The 19,546-nt window shown below is 31.3% G+C and overlaps 2 protein-coding genes across 2 annotated transcripts; one reads left to right on the top strand and one right to left on the bottom strand.

Moving 5' to 3' along the window:
• Nucleotides 1–6,288: 6,288 nt before the first annotated feature.
• On the top strand, nt 6,289–6,807 carry LOC130823455 (uncharacterized mitochondrial protein AtMg00820-like). The gene is made up of 2 exons (XM_057688075.1): nt 6,289–6,406; nt 6,479–6,807. Exons 1-2 carry the CDS (start codon nt 6,289–6,291, stop codon nt 6,805–6,807), a joined length of 447 nt encoding a protein of 148 aa, XP_057544058.1.
• Nucleotides 6,808–14,440: 7,633 nt separating this feature from the next.
• On the bottom strand, nt 14,441–15,292 carry LOC130823454 (cysteine-rich repeat secretory protein 38-like). Its single transcript, XM_057688074.1, has one exon. It carries the CDS (start codon nt 15,290–15,292, stop codon nt 14,441–14,443), a length of 852 nt encoding a protein of 283 aa, XP_057544057.1.
• Between the last annotated feature and the right edge of the window lie 4,254 nt (nt 15,293–19,546).

Raw genomic sequence — 19,546 nt, 5'->3', positions numbered from 1 at the left:
TCCATCTTTACCCAAAAATATTTCTTTCTGTCTTTCGTGTTATTCTACTATTAGTCAAATTTCAACTCCTCAATCTGAATTCGTCTTACCATCAACAGTCTTGATTGAACACGGGTATCTATATATTATTATTTTAATTCTCTCTTAAATTCTTTTTTTATGTAATAATATTATTGCTTTTGATCATGGCTTTTGCATTTTTGTTCTAATAATTACTAATACTAGTATATGGGTTTTATTTATTCTTGTTTATATTTTATGGGTTTTGCATTTTCTTGCTTATATTTTATGTGTTTTTACATTTTCTAGTGTATATTTTTATATGGGTTTTGCATTTTCTTGTTTTTATTATATGGGTTTTGCATTTTGAATTAGAACTTTATATGGATTTTACACTTTTTACTGTATATTATTATATGGGTTTTGCATTTTCTTGTGTTTATTATATGGGTTTTGCATCTTGAATTAGAAACACTACAACTTTATTTGTGTTTCTTGCATTGTTTATATTATTAATTATATGCGGGTCTTGTATTTTTCAATTTATATTGTCATACGGATTTTGTATATTTTCTTGTTTATATTATTATATGGGTCATGTATTTTCTATTTTATATTGTTATATGGGTTTTGTATTTTCTTGTTTATATTATTATATGGCTTGCATTTATTAAGTTTTTATTGCTATATAAGTTCTGCATTTTTTTTTATAATATGAGTTTTGCATTTTCTAGTTTACGTTATTATATGGGTTTTGCATTTTCTAGTTTATGTTATTCTTGGGTTAGAAATTTTTCATTATGCATTCAAGTGAACTTGGTTGATTCAACAAAATTTTTGTTGAGCTAATAAATAGTGAATGATGTATATTAGTATGATGTTGTTTATTTTTATGCATATCTATGATATTATCTACTTTTGATCAACTCCAACATATTTGTTTTCGGACTCCTTCATAAAAAAGAGTTGATGACTAAACTAAATTGGAGTTGAATTGATATATTGCACAATATAATTACCTTTGTTTCCCTATGTTAATTGTTATAGTACAGAAGATCCAATATTTGAGACCATGGCAAAAGCGATAAGGGATCTGATATTACCTTTTGGTGGTAAAAAAATTGAGGTCGTCATTAAGGTTAGTTTTGAATATATATATATATATATATATATATATATATATATATATATATATATATATATATATATATATATATATATATATATATATATATATATATATATATATATATATATATATATATATATATATATATATGGTTGAGGTTATTTAGCTTTTGGAGGATTAGCCGAGAGTCAAATTGAAGATCTCATATCTTTTGGTATGTTACAGAAAAGAAAAGAAAGTTTCGTGATCAAGAGCTTAGGTCCTCCATTCAAGACATACGTTTCTTTGCTGGTAAGCTTTTTGAGGTTATTTTGTAAGTGTGTTGTACTATCAATTATAAATACTTAGCTAGAGCCAACAACATCATCGTGGTACCTATAGAAAGGAATGCGTCTAAAGAAAAATTTCTGCAATACTAGACAATAAGTAAAGTTAAAGCCGTAAATTTGCATCTTACTGCACAAGCTATAAATTAAAACATAGTCAAGTGAGATCTTGTTTGATTCATCTCAATGCAAAGATTATTAATATCCATTTTTTAATAATATTTCGTTATGTATAATAAGAGATATTAAGCACTGAATAAATGCATCAGATAGTGTGAAGTAATGTCCCCTTTTCTAGAAATTTTTTGTGTATTTTTATTGAAAATGATAATATTATTTGATGGTTTGTGAATTGACTTTGATGATTATTTAATATACAGGACCTGAAGCATCCATATGAAGAACTGAAATCTCTTGATATAAATAAAATTGTTGGCGAAAAAATATTTGGATTTCGCTATTGTGAAAAGAGCTTAATTAGCTTGTAATTGATTCGTACCTTTTCATTTCTAATTAAATTAGAAAATATAAATTCAAATCAATAATAAAAGTATGAATAGTTTGTTTACTTCGAGAAGTGTTGCATAGCTAGCTCCATAAGAATATTTTATTTAAATTCGCGTTTAATTTTCTTGAATCAACATCATTATTAATCCAACCAAATTTAATAGGTTGATAAAGATTTTAATTTAAATTCATTAAACATGTATTTAAGTAAAGATTTTTACCATTACTTCAATACACAATTTTAATTGGGTTCAATACAATCACCAAAATTCAACAATTATGATCATTTTAAATAGATCTTAGTTTCATCAACTCATCATAAACACCTAATCAACTTTTCTTTGAATCATGGTTTTTTTCCGCATTGGAGTTTTTTTATGTTCATGGTTTTGAGTTTTTTTAAATGTTCATAATATACAAGCTAAGGTGCATCATAGGATATGCTGCTGCCATGCATTTGATTTCTGCTCTTCTCAAGTTTCTGATTTTTCCTCAATTTCTTGTGCCATGCCATGCAAAGCTAACAACTTTCTGTTATGACTCTTTGTACATTTTTCTTTTTTATAAATGTTGTTTTTAGTCTTGTCATCTTCAATTTATATAATATAGCAATGTAATGCATTTCTCTGTATGAATATTTAAAATCCAATCTTCATTCCAAACTTTAGCAATAAATATTTATTGTTTTTCATTAATACAAGTCATCAATTAAAAAAAAAAAAAAAGCTTCAAGACTTCAACTAATTTCATGTTTGTTCTTAATTAAGACTTAATTCACATATTATCAAACAAATAAAAAAGTTGCATGTTTTAAGTCTCATTATCAATAACAGGTATAAAGAAATATAACTCACATCTCACATAACACAAATTAATAGTAATTAATAATAGTTTGCGGGACTATTGAAAATAGTTTACTTGAACAAAATAAGGGGGTTTTTGGCAAATTAACTTATTAAGCAATATTAGCTTATTTTGATATAAATAGAGGGTTGAGTGGTCAAACCAGCTAATGCGGTGAACTAGCTGGTTAAATCAACTTATTGATATGAATAAACAGTTTTTGAATAAGTTGCTGTTAGGATATTATATGTGATAATTTGATTATGGAATATTTTGGATAATTTACTTATCATAATTAGGAGATTTTCTCTAGCTAAAATCATTCCTTAATTATAGGAATTGATTGATCAAATATTCTAGATGATTGTAATCCAGAAACTTCTATTGTACAATATATTTTGGCAATCAATCAAAGGCGGCACGGCAAATCAGCCTTCAAACTCACTCCATCATGGTATTAGATGCTTGGGTGTATTCTTCCAATTAATATATATATATATATATATATATATATATATATATATATATATATATATATATATATATATATATATATATATATATATATATATATATATATATATATATATATATATATATATATATATATATCAAAACATACAGTTAATCATCCATGGCCGGTAATTAAGCTCAACCGCCGCCACCACCACCACGCATAGACCATACTTCTCCTTATTATCTTGGTCCCCATGATCGTCCTGGAGATTTCATCACACCGACTCGTCTTCGTGGCGATAATTATGACGAATGGGCCAATGATATTCAAACTGCTCTAGAAGCACGACGAAAATTTGTTTTTTGAACGGATCAATCACCACTCCTGTATTCCCATGTACGCAAGACGATTGGAATACCCTTCATGCCATTAATTTCATGGCTTATGAACACAATTGACCCCGAGGTCAAGGCCACGCTTTCCAAATATAAAGATGCTAGAAAATTATGGGAGACTCTCAAATCACGGTATTCAATCGTCAATGGTCCGCGAATACAACAACTTCATTCTACAATTGCTAAGTGTGAGCAATCCAAAAATATGTCAGTGGCCACATATTTTGGTAAATTAACCGCGTTGTGGGAAGAATTAAACAACTTCGAACCTATAATTACTTGTTCGTGTTGCCAGTCTTGCACCGCCGGATTAGAACATGAGAAGCGAAGGGAAAACACTCGACTGCATCAATTTCTTATGGGGTTATACCCAGAATATCACGCTCAATCCAGGGCAAATATCTTGTCCAGAGAACCCCTTCCCTCTCTCGACAAGGCTTACCATTTAGTCGTTCAAGATGAACGAGTCCGCCTATCACGAACTGTGCCGGAAGACAAGCCTGCTGACGCCGTTGGGTTCGCTGTCCGGACGTTCGCCGGCCGTGGCAGAACAGAGGCTGCTTCAGACCACCGTGACAAACCCGATCGATCAACCTTGCACTGTACCCATTGCAAGAAATCAGGTCATCTCATTTCTGGTTGCTTTGAATTAATTGGGTACCCTGATTGGTGGCCAAATTTATCCAAGGCTGGCCGTGGAAAGCAGACCACCTTCACCGAAAAAGGCCGCGGCAGCACCTCCGCCAGGGCCAACGCAGCAGTTTCCAGTAGCAGCTCCAATTTCCAACAACCTGCGGTAGGGGTTAATTCACAGCAGCCCGATAATTCAAAACAGCCTCTCTCACAAATCTTTACTCCAGAGCAATGGAAGATTCTTGCCGCCGGATTTATCGGTAATACCAAAGTCTCTAATGACAGATTAACTGGTGAGTTTGATCGTAACTCGTGGATAATCGATACCGGTGCATCACGACATGTAACTTGTTCAAATTCATGGCTTTTTGACGTATATGATGTTAAATGTTCTGTGGGTCTTCCTAACGGAAAAACAATACAAGCTACAAAAGAGGGCTCCGTTTATTTGTCCAACAAATTATTACTTAAACATATGCTTTTTGTTCCGGAATTAAGTTGCAATTTAATTTCGGTTTCGCAAATAATTGATGACTTACATTGTACTGTTCAATTTACTAATACTGCTTGTGTTATCCAGGACCGGACGAGGAAGCTGATTGGAACGAGTGTTAGGAGGGATGGACTTTTCTACTTTGACGGTGACAAATCCACACAACAGATATCAGTCAATGCAGTTTCTTCAACATTGGATTTATGGCACAAGCGAATGGGTTATCGTCCGAAAAAGTAGTGAAACTTCTTCCCCCTGTCTCTAGTTATAAGGGTGGTTTAAATAAAGCATGCGAAGTTTGTTTTCGTGCTAAACACCCTAGGGAGAAATTTAATTTAAGTGATAATAAAGCTTCTAGAATTTTCGAAAAAGTCCATTGTGACCTATGGGGACCATATAGACATCCCTCTTCTTGTGATGCACGATATTTTTTAACCATTGTTGATGACTTTTCTCGGGCTGTTTAGCTTTATTTGATGATTGATAAAACAGAGGTGTTTCGTATGTTTATGTCTTTTGTGGCTATGATTGGTAGACAGTTTTCACAGACTATTAAGGTCATTCAAAGTGATAACGGAATAGAATTTAACTGTTTACTTGATTACTTTAATGACAATGGTATTATATTTCAAACCTCGTGTGTTGGGACTCCTCAACAAAATGGTCGAGTTGAACGAAAACATAAACATATTTTGAATGTTGCAAGGGCATTAAGGTTTCAAGCAAATTTACCGATTTATTTTTGGGGTGAAAGTGTTCTAGCTGCTGCTCATTTAATTAACCGTACACCTACTCCTTTACTCCAAAATAAATCCCCGTATGAAATTCTTTTTCAAACTCCACCTTCATACGAAACAATCCGAACTTTTGGTTGCCTCTGTTTCGCTCATAATAAAAACACACAGGGTGATAAGTTTGCTAGTAAAAGTCGAAAATGTGTTTTTTTGGGATAACCGTTTGGCCAAAAGGGTTGGAAACTTTTTGATTTGGATGCTAAACAATTTTTTGTATCTCGTGATGTGAAATTCTTTGAGGACATTTTTCCCTTTCTTGATCCAACTACTTCAAACATTAATCCCGAAAATATTGTGCCAATTTATGAAGATATACACTATGACTTTTCAGAATGTATTATTGATGATGTTGGTTTACATAATCATTTACCCCCACCTACAATTGAAAATAATGAGGCCTCACAAATTAATAACTCACAAAACCAACCCACCCAAACTACGTGGCCCAACCAAGAGCAACAAAATCCTCCTAATTCTTCCACTACCTCACCAAATGGCCCACAAGTTGTTTCATACCAAGAAAACACACTTAACTCAACAATTCAAGACCACCCGCTAGAAAACAGCACCACCCCAATACATATGCCAGGCCCAAATTCTTTCCAAAGCGCATCCAAATCACCTAACACACAACACCAAGAATTGGACCAGCCCAATACCTCTCCAGCAGCCCAAACCGACCAACAAAACCAACATCAGCAACATAATAATATGGGCCGCGGTTTCAGGACCAAATATCCCAATGTCAAACATAAGGATTTTGTCACTCATACTATCTTGACGAAAAGTTCATCTCCTCCGACCACTCTGACTTCTCAGCATCCCTCAGGTACTCCCTATCCCATAGCACATTATGTAAATTGTAACAGTTATTCTTTGCGTTACCGAAACTTTATTGCAGCTATACTTTCGGGCAAGGAGCCCCGTTCATTTAAAGAGGCCATGCGGGATGCAGGTTGGAGGAAATCAATGCAAGATGAGATACGAGCCCTTGAAAATAATAGTACTTGGAACATGGAAGATCTACCTCCTGGTAAGAAGGCTCTGGGCAGTAAGTGGGTTTATCGCATTAAGTACAAGTCTGATGGCAGTGTGGAACGACTCAAATCAAGGCTAGTTGTTTTGGGTAATCATCAAAAGGAGGGCATTGACTACAATGAAACATTTGCTCCAGTGGCCAAAATGGTCACAGTCCGTGCCTTTCTTGCCATTGCAGCTTCTAAACATTGAGAGTTGCATCAAATGGATGTTCATAACGCCTTTTTACATGGCGATCTTAATGAGGAGGTTTACATGAAACTTCCACCTGGATTTGAATCGTCATATCCAAATAAGGTATGTCGTCTCCAAAAATCGTTATATGGTCTAAAGCAAGCACCAAGATGTTGGTTTGCTAAATTAGTCTCTGCTTTGAAAGATTACGGCTTTCTTCAATCTTACTCTGACTGCTCTCTATTCACATATACCCGTGGCTCGATTCAAATTAATGTTCTTGTCTACGTTGATGATTTGATATTATCTGGGAATGATTCTATTGCCCTGCAGACTTTTAAAGCTTATCTCTCTCACTGTTTTCATATGAAGGATCTTGGTCCTTTGAAATATTTTTTGGGTATAGAAGTTGCCCGTAGCACTTTCGGAGTTTTTCTTTGTCAAAGGAAGTACACTCTTGATATTGTGTCTGAAACAGGTTTATCAGGCTCCAAACCCGTTCATTGTCCAATCGAACAAAATCATAAACTTGGTCTAGCCACTGGGGCAGTCCTCTCGGATCCTGAACCTTATCGCCGACTTGTTGGACGATTGATTTATTTGGCAGTTACCAGGCCTGATTTGGCTTATTCAGTACACATTTTGTCTCAGTTTATGCATGAACCCAGAACGGAGCATTGGGAGGCTGCTTTACGGGTTGTTAGGTACTTAAAGGGTACTTCTGGGCAAGGCATTTTGTTAAGATCTGATAGTGACTTGACTTTGCAGGGATGGTGATTCCGATTGGGCTGCATGCCCTATAACACGCAGGTCCTTGACAGGGTGGTTAGTTTTTCTTGGACAATCACCAATTTCTTGGAAAACGAAGAAGCAAAATACAGTTTCACGCAGTTCAACCGAAGCTGAATATCGCTCCATGGCTGCAATTACTTGTGAATTAAAATGGTTGAAGGGCCTACTTTTGAGTTTGGGAATTCAACACCCCAAAGCAATTAAATTATTTTGTGACAGTCAGTCGGCTTTGCATATTGCCCGGAATCCTGTTTTCCATGAACGAACCAAACATATTGAAGTTGACTGTCACTTTGTTCGTGATGCAGTTACTGCTGGTCTTATTGATCCTACATATGTTCCTACACATACTCAATTGGCCGATATTTTCATAAAGGCACTCGGCAAGTCACAATTTGATAATCTTTTGTCCAAGTTGGGCATTTTCTCTCCGGATGCTCCAACTTGAGGGGGGTGTTAGGATATTATATGTGATAATTTGATTATGGAATATTTTGGATAATTTACTTATCATAATTAGGAGATTTTCTTTAGCTAAAATCATTCCTTAATTATAGGAATTGATTGATCAAATATTCTAGATGATTGTAATCCAGAAACTTCTATTGTACAATATATTTTGGCAATCAATCAAAGGCGGCACGGCAAATCAGCCTTCAAACTCACTCCATCAGTTGCTCGTAGCAGCAGGTTCTAAATCAACTCGTTAAATCAGCTATCAATTACCAGCTATCAAGTCATTTACTAAACATCCTCTAAATTTCTGAAAATAAGAAAAAATAACATTAAAAATAAAAGTATATCTTCCAAAAAGGCAGGAATGTGGATATAAATACGATCAAAACGACATACAAAGTACAACTCATTCATTTTCTTGAAATAATAACAATGGATAATCCTGCAGTACCAATGACGGATAGTCCTTAAAAAGAGAGCAAATCAAGGTAAAGACTATGGACAAATAATTGATAGTCCGACAAAAAAAAAATCGAGCGGAAAATTCTTCAGCTACACCCACACTTATCATTGAACACGGGTACGATTTATTTTTTTAAAGTTCATATTTTATTTAATTAAAGAAATTAAATGGGTTCTTTAAATCTTTAGTTTTTGCGGGTTTTTCATTTTGTTGTCTAAATTTTTGGGGTTTTGTATTTTACTTGTATTTGTTTTCTTTTTTTTTTGTTTCGTAAATTAATTTTCATGGGCTTGTATTTTCATGTCCAAGATTTTTTTTGTATCATTTTTTTGTGTCATGACTCATATTTGATTTAAAGAAAATGGGTTATTTTTATATGATAATAATATTGGTGGGTTTTGCTTGCATATTCTTGTAATAGTTTTATGGGTTTTTCATTTTAATGTAATAATATTAGTTTTGGGGAAGAATTAACAATTGGGTCATTCGTGACTTTTTTTGTTAAATGTTACAGAACTGAAGATATAATATTTCGTATGATGGCTTGGGAGCTGCAGACTAATCAAAAGATGGCCGAGCCTAAAGTAGATATCAAGGTTTTGGTTAACCCTATGAAGGAGGTTAGTCCTTTTCAGCATGAATCTAATTCTTTTAATATATATATATATATATATATATATATATATATATATATATATATATATATATATATATATATATATATATATATATATATATATATATAACACATTAAATTGCGTAAACAGTTAAATGTAGCAAATGGAACGTAGGAAGTATGTGGATCTTACATCATTCTATTTTAGTTTGCCCATTAGATTTTGCATTTTTTTGACAATGGTCATATATTGTTTTTTTATCTACGAACTTATTATCTCTTTTCATCTTAAACATTTATTTATATCATTTCACTTTTTTAATCTTCCTTTCCAATTTAATTCTCATTTTACCCAAATAGAGTACTTTGAAACAGCATGGTCCCAATTTGAAAGTAAGAATAAAAGTTAAGCCTAATTTTCTTGTATAATTGCATATTTTTAGATTCAATTTGTTTGTGAGTGTGTTACAATATAAGACGAACGAGTTTACTAGTACTATATATAAAATGTTACTAAGTTTAGTGTGTTTAAATCATAATGATCTTGTTAATTATATATATGATCTGTACACAAACTAAATTCAACCTGATATATTTGACAGATTTATTTAAAGAAAATGTAATTGTTGATATGCTCACAAATCACTTCCTACTTTTTTTCAGCCAAAAAATGCAAGTTTTGTGGTCAGTTTGGAGGGTGAAGAGTTCCTGAAATTTCTGGTAAGCCTCATATATGTTGATGTAGTAATAAGTTTTTCAGACAGGTCAATCGTGTTAAGAAACTATCTCAACCAAAAGCTTAAGTTAATGAATAGTTGAGGCTCCAAGATATGTTATATACTTTGATAAGTGCAATTATTCGCACTTATTTATATCATTTTATACTCCTTAATGATGATCGTTGTTAGTAATTTCGTGCTTATTTTGAAGATTTATGCTACATTACTCATTTTGGTTATTCATGTTGATTTTGAGTGGTTTTGATTGTTTTAAGCATAATTCTTATGGTTTTAATGATGATGTAGTTTAGTAAGAGGATTTTAGCTTCGTTGAAGATGTTCTACAAATAAAATAAATAAAAGGGTAGAAGAGTGTTTATAATGCAAAAGTTTTGATTTTAACATTTTATAGAAAGATCGTATTAATTCAAGATTTGCGGCATTGGAATTAGACTTCAAGAGCTTTCCAACAATATATTATATGTCCAATTCGGACAACTGAGCAAGAAATGGCGACCGTTTGAAGTTGCTGCAATTTTCCAGCACAAAAAGTCGACTCGGCTTTGTTGTCTAGTTTTGGGCAGCCGACTCGACTTTGGGCCACTGTTTTGCTGCATGAGATGTTCATTTTAATCTTTGAATTAGCTTTTAGGGTTAAGTCCTTATTAGTATAAATAGGCCCTAACATACTGATTAGGATTTCCTCTCTCCTTCTTCTTCCATCGTCCTTTAGACTTTTTCAACTCTTTTCCATTAGTTTTTACTCTAGAATTTATCCTTTCATTTAGTTCTTCATTAAGTTTTTCCATTAATCTTTCAGTGAGTATTTTTCCTTTACCATTTAATTTTCTTTGCTTTTAAATCCTTGTACTAGTTTTAATCTTCCATTAATGAACTTTTATTATTGTCATTAATCATCCTTTAATAATAATTAGTTTTGTTTTTGATTATTTCTCTTTGATTCAATTGTTGTGTTCCTTGGTATTCAATTATTGCTTCTCTTGTAATTTTCATTATTATCATACTTATTCATGTTTATTATCATCTTAGGGTTTGTACTCATTGCTTTCACCATGAATAGTGAGTGGATCCATTTTCTAGGGTTAGGGTTTAAACCTATAATTCAAGTATGATCTAATGATTGAAAGTGTTTATGAAATTAGGACTAAAGTGGTTAAATTGTGCTAATAACCCTAAATTAAATATGCTTTGTTGGACTAGTCAATAGAACTAGCGTGTGAGATTGGGATCAACTTTGCTTTAGGGTAAATTTTAGTTAAATTCTTATTAATTTGTTCAATGAAACTAGCGTGTGAGAATTGAATTAGTAGGGTCTAAATCTATTAGTTAATCAACAGAGCGAGAGTTTGAGTTCAACAAGATCATATTCAATCACATAATTAATTCGAGATTTCATAGACACTAATAAGAGTTTAATCATACAAGAATTTAGGGGATTTCCGACACCCTAGATCTCTTCATCATACATAGTTTAAACCCACTTCTTATTGCATTTTTAGTTTGTTAGCTAAATAGCCAACCAAACATCTTTCTCTTTGAGCAATATAATTAGTAGAAATTAGCATGTTTCTTGTCCTATCTTCCTTGTGTTCGACCAGCGACTACACTTACACCGCGTGCTTGTGGTTAAATAAAATTTCCACTTTATAATCATGCTATATATGTGTATTATAATTGTATAATTGTATATTGTTTGATTAGGGTTTGTGTTAAAAATGCAGTACCAAGAGCCTCCATATGAGCACTTAAGAACATGTGACTTGGAAGGAGTTGTCGAGAGAATTCGAATTAATTAGTGAAATGAAAGCCTCGAAGAGATTCAACAATGAAAAACATATGAAAAACAAATGCAAAATATGAATACAAGTGTATATGAGGTATCTTGGATACCTCCCCCTCAAATGTAGTTTTATAAGATTGAAATTCAACAATTACAATGTAATAAATTTCCCCTTATCTTGAGAACAATCTCTCAAGATCACAAAATGCTAAAACAATGATGAACGCTCAAGTTTCAATCAAAGTAATAGCTTACTCTCAATATGTATTTGTGGTGCCATTTGCTCTATGAATTATACTCCCTTTTATATAGGAAGGTGAGTATCATTCTTAGAGTCACACTTCAATGCACCATAAAGTACAATTACATCATACAATTAACATACCAATTAAGTATGACAATAAACATCACAATAAACAAGCATTAAACAAGGAGTTACACAACCTATCAATGCCTTTCAAGTGGCCAAACTGACCAAAAAGGAATCCAAGGCAAAGTGCTCGAACGAGCACCCTATGTGCTCGAATGAGCACTTAGTTCAGAACCCACCTGCAAAATGTGCCTTGAACAAGCACATCTCTTTAGTCCACTTTTGACTTAGTTTTCATGTTGCTTTGTTTGAGCAACCTTCATACCATGTCTTTCCTTGTTCAAGGCATAGTTCCACCTTTTAGTGAAGCCTCATTTGCCTCACATTAAGCACCTCATCGATCGTCCCAAACCTTAAGTCATTCACATACGACACATCCTTATCATTCCTTTCCAAAGTACAAGCTAAGGCATGTTCGATTAAGTGATTAAATTCATCATCATTATTAAGTGTTTTGGCACTTATATTAATAATCAGTGATAAGATTGACTACGTTTTAGAAGCTCGTACTAATACAATATGATGATAAGAACTTTTGTATCGCATGCTTAATTACTATAAATAATTCTATTTCTTTTTCTTATACACAAGTTGATAAAAATTTATTGATAAGAGTTTGACACTAAGGCTCGCTTCGATTTAGTATAAATATTTAAAGGGATAAATAAAAGTTAATGTAGGAAATTGAACTTAGTTAGAAAGAAGATCAATAGTTTAAAACGTATTTAAAATTAATTATTCAGATTTGAACTTTTTTACATTTTTAAGGTTTCATTAGTACTAAAATAAATATTTAGGTTGTATACAAGTTTAATTGAGTCCTTAGAAAAAGGTTTAGAAGGAATTATTGAATTTTAGAACGAATAGGATGGAGTAAGTATCATCTCTCTTTTTATTTTATTTAAAATTATCAAATTTTTGATAATTAGTTTAGGAGATATGATCATTTTAAGTTGATTTTTGTTGTGCATAAACTGATCATAAACACCTGATTAAATTTTATTGACTCATGGCTCTTCACTTCATCAATAACATGTATAAAGCAAAACCACTCAAATCTATAACACAAATCAGGACCAAATGTTCGTTTTCTGTTTTTCAATCACGGATAGGGTACACTAATTTTAGGCACGTATAAGGTGTTGGATTGCCACAAAGGCCTCTCCTAAATAAGGTGGCCTCAAATGTTAATATTGTTTACTTTAAATAGTATGGAGTACTTGTTTCAACCCCAAAGATTATTGATAAATATCTAAAATAAACAGTTCTAACAGTATTGTTCTTTATTAACCCTTAATTATTAACATTATCTACATTTATGCAAAATTTTGTATTAACCCTTAATTATTAACATTATGTAAATTATGCAAAATTTATGATTACAATGTAAGAATTTTTTCACCTAAATTATATAAATTGAGTGGAATGTTTAGGTTTCATTTTATACTTATATATATAATAATGGCTAGCAAAAATGATCTGATTTCACCATTACAATGAAGCTATAACTGTTGGGTTAAACTTTTCGATAAGTTTATTACTTAATATGGTATTAGAGCGAGACTAATTTAAATAAATATCAATTATAGAGGCCCAAATTAAATTAGGCTCCAAGATTATGTTAAGGAGTCAACTAACCTGAACGAAGAGTATTTAATTTTATTGTTATAGATTTATAATATGTTATGTATTCTATTAGATAAATTTGCTCGAAATTATTGATGGATAGGAAAAGCGTATGCCTAACTTCGACTTTGTTTATAATGTTTGAGAATATATAACATATTTTGAATTTCAATCAACCTTAACCATGTATCAACTTAAGATTTTTGTTGAATTGATTCTTTCATTAACTTGACAATGCATTATCAACTTTGTAGTATTTTTATTGGCTTGGGTAGTGGTGGTGCCACGCTTGTTGTGCCTTTATTTACGTTTGTTCTTCTTATTCTCTTTTTTCAGATCTCGATGTAAATTTAAAAGCCAAATAATTTTAATTGTAAGTTTTTAAAAATTATAAAAAGTTAATATTTAAAAGAATATATACAAATCTATTAGTATTTCACGTGAATGTTTTTGCATATTGATTCATAAGAATTCATTGCTAAAATTTGACACTAAAATGCAAAAATTAAAACAAAAAACGGAGAGGGGTATATTTTTGTTTTAATTAATGTTCAAAAGTTAAACTATTTTTATTTCCAATGTAATTGATTACTATAAATAGTTACACACCAATTTTAGTTGCTCTAACATTTTTAATACTCCTATTTAAAAGCTAATCATTTACATAGTGTTCTTGTTATAATTTTTCAATCCTAAAGAGGCAAAAAGTTCATATCTTGTCATCCTAATTAAAATATGTATAATTTTATAAATGAACTATTTACTATTTAGTATACAAAATCAAAGAATTAAAACTTACAAGATGTGTTCATATAAATGAGAATATATTGAGTAACAAGACGAAACTCACATAGATGTATGTTGGCATAAAACTACTTGATGCTTCACCAAAGAAAGATCGATTATCATACTTCATTAAGCAATTAGCATGGGCAAGAACTCCACCTTGAGAATTATTGCAACAATTAGGAACACGTGAACTTAATTCGCTTAAACAATTACTACAATTTATAGCAGAAATGTCGGGTGTGCATTGAACAAGTACATATATTTTCTCCTTATATCCTGTGACTTCAACTTCTCTAGTCGTGAAATTAGCCTTTGTCCAATTGCCATAACGAGCTTCTTCAACAAGACTTTGCATTGTATCTAACAACACCTTGTTGTATTCTTTATAATTTGTTACATTGTTTCCAATTGGTTGATACGTGAGTCCAAAACCTTCCTCGTATAATGAAAATTTCGACGATTTTGCATAGCGTACTATACATTGAATGGTGAAATCAAATCCTATACAATCTGAATAGCCAAACTCTAGATCGAACATAAAGTTTGTTACGTTTACTATACAGTTGTGACATTGCTTAGAACTTAAATCATTTCGACACAAATAAGAACCATAAGCTCTTTCGTAAACTCTACCCACAGAAGTATTGAAAAATTTTAATGGTGGATGTCGTAAATGAGATGACTCGGAAGTAAGAACTGATAGGAGTAAATTCACATTGTTTTCGAAGTTTAAATTTGTGGAATTGGTTTTAAAAGTTAAGTTATCGTTGCAAACTCTAGCAAAATCGCTAATGGAATCATCAGTTTTGCTAGCGAGATTGCTAATTGGGCTTATAATGGTAAAGAAAAGGAGAAATAGCCCCCATGCCATCGTTAACATGGCTAAGCTTTGGCCTCTTAAGAAATTTAGAGAAAGAAAAAGTCAACACAAAGAAGCTAAAAGAGGATTTTGTAGAGATTTGAAAGTTTTAGAATACATGCATTTGATGGAACGTGGTATGTCGTTTCATAGTGTGACATTGTCGTGTAATAAGCTTAACTCTCAAAGGTTGACTTCCATGTGCTAGATACATGTGCATTACATGTTGTTTATTCCTCACTATCAAAGTAAAGTATCTACCGTTAAATTTAGTTTTTATAATTAAATAAAAAAATAGTAACTATTTAATTAAAAATTTGAATCATATTGAATTGTGTAACATGAGAATAATAATCGAATAGATTCAGCACACATGTGTATAAATGGTGTTTTGCCCAATATATAATAGTAAACAAAGTATATAATATATAATGGAGCTTCAACCATTATCATAAACTTTTGTTTGACTTTCTTCAAAAAAAAAAAACTTTTAATTGACTTGATTTTTTGATATGGTATCAGACCCAACGTAATGAAAGGACAAATTATACTCCTTCCCCCAAGGAGGGAGTAAAGAGAGATGCGCGCAGTCAAGAAACCCCCAACTAATACCTGCGCTCAATAAGAGTTAAACCCTAAACCTTCTACTCCACATGTAAATGCTCTATATATTAAACTACAAGCATTTTTAATATATATATATATATATATATATATATATATATATATATATATATATATATATATATATATATATATATATATATATATATATATATATATGTAAAAACTTAAATTATTAGTTTAAGGTTTTTGTCTTTCCAACAAATAATGCATAGGATATCATGAAAGCAAGGAGTACAATATAGCAACTAAGATTTATTAGATCGAATAATTGTATTATTGCTAAATAGGATCTTCACTAATTACTTAGCTGACGTTTTGCTGGCTTACATGGCGTTAATGATAAAGTCACATGATAAGAGTCTTAATTAATGCAAATCGATCATATCAATTTAATCTGGCTAACAACTAAATTAAAAATAGACTCGTAGTATACATTGTATGCTAGCTATCATATAAATCTGTGTACCATGCATAATATAATATATTATTTGTTCATTAGGATATTAATATATGCAGTCATTTTTAACTAAATATTAACCTAAATAATTAATTAAATAAATTTTAAATGACCAAATTAGAATATTTAGTAATACGAGTAGATTTTATTTTGAAGGGCCCGGCCCGCCTATAAAAAGGTCCAACACAAGACCTATTTAATGAAGGTTATGTCTAGTTTAACTTAAATTTACTTATTCAATTGATTGAATTAATTGAAGAGGCTTAAAAACTGATTTTTACTAATTATAATTGATTTTTATTGATTGATATTGATTTTTACTGATAAATACGGATTTTTTACTAATTGACGATACTGATTTTTACTTAATCTACCTAATTTTTATTTATAAATTAAAATTAATTTTTCCTGATTCCAAGTGATTTTTATTGATTGTGGATGATTTTAAATGATTAAAGCTTTTTTTATTAATTATTAAAACTTATTTTTACAAAATACTTATTTTTTTTAAGCTTAACTAAAGAGTATTGAAATCATCTATAATTGTAAGTAAATTATTATAGGCGGCGGACAAGTGTTTGATTAAGTGATAGAAAACATTAAATTGTAGGAGCACTAATTTTTTTGAATGAAGACATTTTAAATCTAACTTTTTGACAAGATTTCTAATTATTATATTACAGTGTTAATATTTATGAACACGTTTTACAAAATATTATAAAATATTCCTTTTATATTAAAATTTCTAATAAGATATGAAATAATTATATTTTAATAACAAATTTGATGATGAATTCTCAATTTTTTTAGGTAATAGAAATGATTCTAATTTAAAAATTTCGAATAAAAAGATCTATTTTGAATCAGACTATACGTCAAACCCATCAAATAAGCTAACCACCTGCGTGATTGAAAAAGTCTAGATAGTGCTCTAATATCATTTTTGATGCGAATATGGAGTGGAACAATCCAAGAACCCGCTTAATACCTTCAAGATTGACGCCAAGAACACTCTTGACACACAAAGAACAAGTAAACCTCCTGTTTGTATGAAAACAGAAGGGTGACAAGAACAATTCCTTAGAATGAATACTCCCTTAACTCTCGTGGAAATGACTGAATACTCCCTTTGCTTCACTCACAAAGACAACACTCAGGATTGTAATTGCTCACAATTACTTAGAATGAAAATTCCTTAATCAACAAAACTGAATCCTGATACAATGAGAATGCCCCTTTATATAGAGCTTTTCTAACGGCTAGTTGGGGAGCCTAACAAACTTAACTACCCCGTGCCTATTTATTAAAATGTGTGTAATACAAGGATTAAACAGAAACATAAAAATACACTATTATACAACTGATCAACCCTTATCAACAAACTGGCGAGCACATGACCTTGCAGCTGTTCTTGTGGGCTCTGTGAGGACTCTCCGTGTTACCTTTGAGTCTTGGCTTCTTATTTCATGTCTAAAGATGACGTCCCTTGGATTTCCTTGCTCATACGTGCACCTGGTTAGGCGTTTCATGGTTCGCAAGGTGGGCTGGTCGTCAGGTTGGTGTTCTGTTTGTTCTATTACTTGAATGCGTTGAACCAGCTTTCTGTTCAGCCTAATGTCTGTTGAGAGGCTTCCTTTTGTTCCTACTTGTCTTTGCCTTGATTCCATGTTCATGCTTAGTCCAAGTTGAGGATGATCTCCCTCATACAAGCAATGACCAGCAAGTTTAGTAGGTTTAGTGCATGAAGATTTAATGGACTTAACTAGTGATTTGATACAATTATGCTCTTCTTGTTTGATATTGGATTGTAAGCTAGTCATAATTGTATCAATTTTCAACGTGACTTGATGACAACAAAAATATGAACACTGAAAAGCTAGTTTACAAAGTTACTAAAATCAAACTTTTCAGTTGATTATAGAAAAACTTTGTCCACTGATTAATTAAAGCAAAAATTATCGTGCATAATATAATTTTTGTTAATTTTCTTATAATAATATTAAATATTAATTAACCATGAATAATACTAATTTAGGGGGTAATTTTCTAGAATAATACCAATTTTAGTATATTAACTAATTTTTGTCTTATAATCACGCATAGTTTGATTTTTAATAAGTTAGGAATTTTCTAGGAAAACGCCCCTTTAAATTGGTATTATTCATGGTTAATGAAAAATTAGTATTATTATAGGGAAATAAGCAAAAGATTGTATTATTTCTGGTAATTTTTCCTTAATTAAATTACTAACCTGAAATATTGAAAATATAAAAATTGAACCCCTATCAATTTACTGTTCTTTAACTTTAATTATCGCTTTTTACTTCTTTCCTTACTTTTATCTTTATTTTTAGTTATTTGTACGTATTCTATTTATTCTATTTGTAAGTTTTAGGTTTCTCTCTCTTTGAAGACCTTTCTATAGCCGAGAGACTCTTTGACTGTACTTGCCTCTAAATGGGTATGAGCTGCCGTCTTTCTTCCCTTCCCAGACCCTGACCATAGCTTTCTATGAGCGGGATATACTGAATATGATGATGATGATATAATTAGGCAAAAGTAAACAAAAGGAAGAACTTTAGTAAAACCTATTACTCTCTATGTTCTTTTTTGTTTGTCCACTTTAAATTTTTTTACTTTATGAGAGAGAAATTAAATTTGAGTTTTGAAGTATATATTCAAGACAAAATATATTCATATGGGATCTTGTTAGATTCATCTGGATGCAAAGAATTTTAATACATAATTTTTTTCAATTTTTTATCATGCGTACTATGAGATATCGAGACTCAAAATTTTTTTTGAAATACGTGAAAAAGTAAAGTGGACAAACAAAAAGGAACAGAGAGAGTACTAAAATAGGAAATAGGACATTAGTAGTAAGCTGACCTAATATGGAAATGGGACAATAGTGCTGAATTAGTGATAATATAGATTTATTATTTATGAATTATCATCAATAATTTTTTTAACTATTTATTTAATTAATTATAAATTATCATTCACATAGATAATCCAGTAGATAGACGTAGCTAGGCTGATTGATAGAATGTTTTAAAGCTTAATTTGCGGTAAGACTAATTGTCTAAGTCAATGCAATTGCTGACCAGACATGCTAATTACTTCATTATTTAATAGTAGTGGCCGCAAATTGGAATTTTCCTTGAAGCTCTAGTTATTGT

The sequence above is a fragment of the Amaranthus tricolor genome, chromosome 9 (genome assembly GCF_026212465.1).
Source record: "Amaranthus tricolor cultivar Red isolate AtriRed21 chromosome 9, ASM2621246v1, whole genome shotgun sequence".
NCBI lineage: Eukaryota > Viridiplantae > Streptophyta > Magnoliopsida > Caryophyllales > Amaranthaceae > Amaranthus > Amaranthus tricolor.
This window is presented reverse-complemented; position numbering and strand designations above follow the sequence as displayed.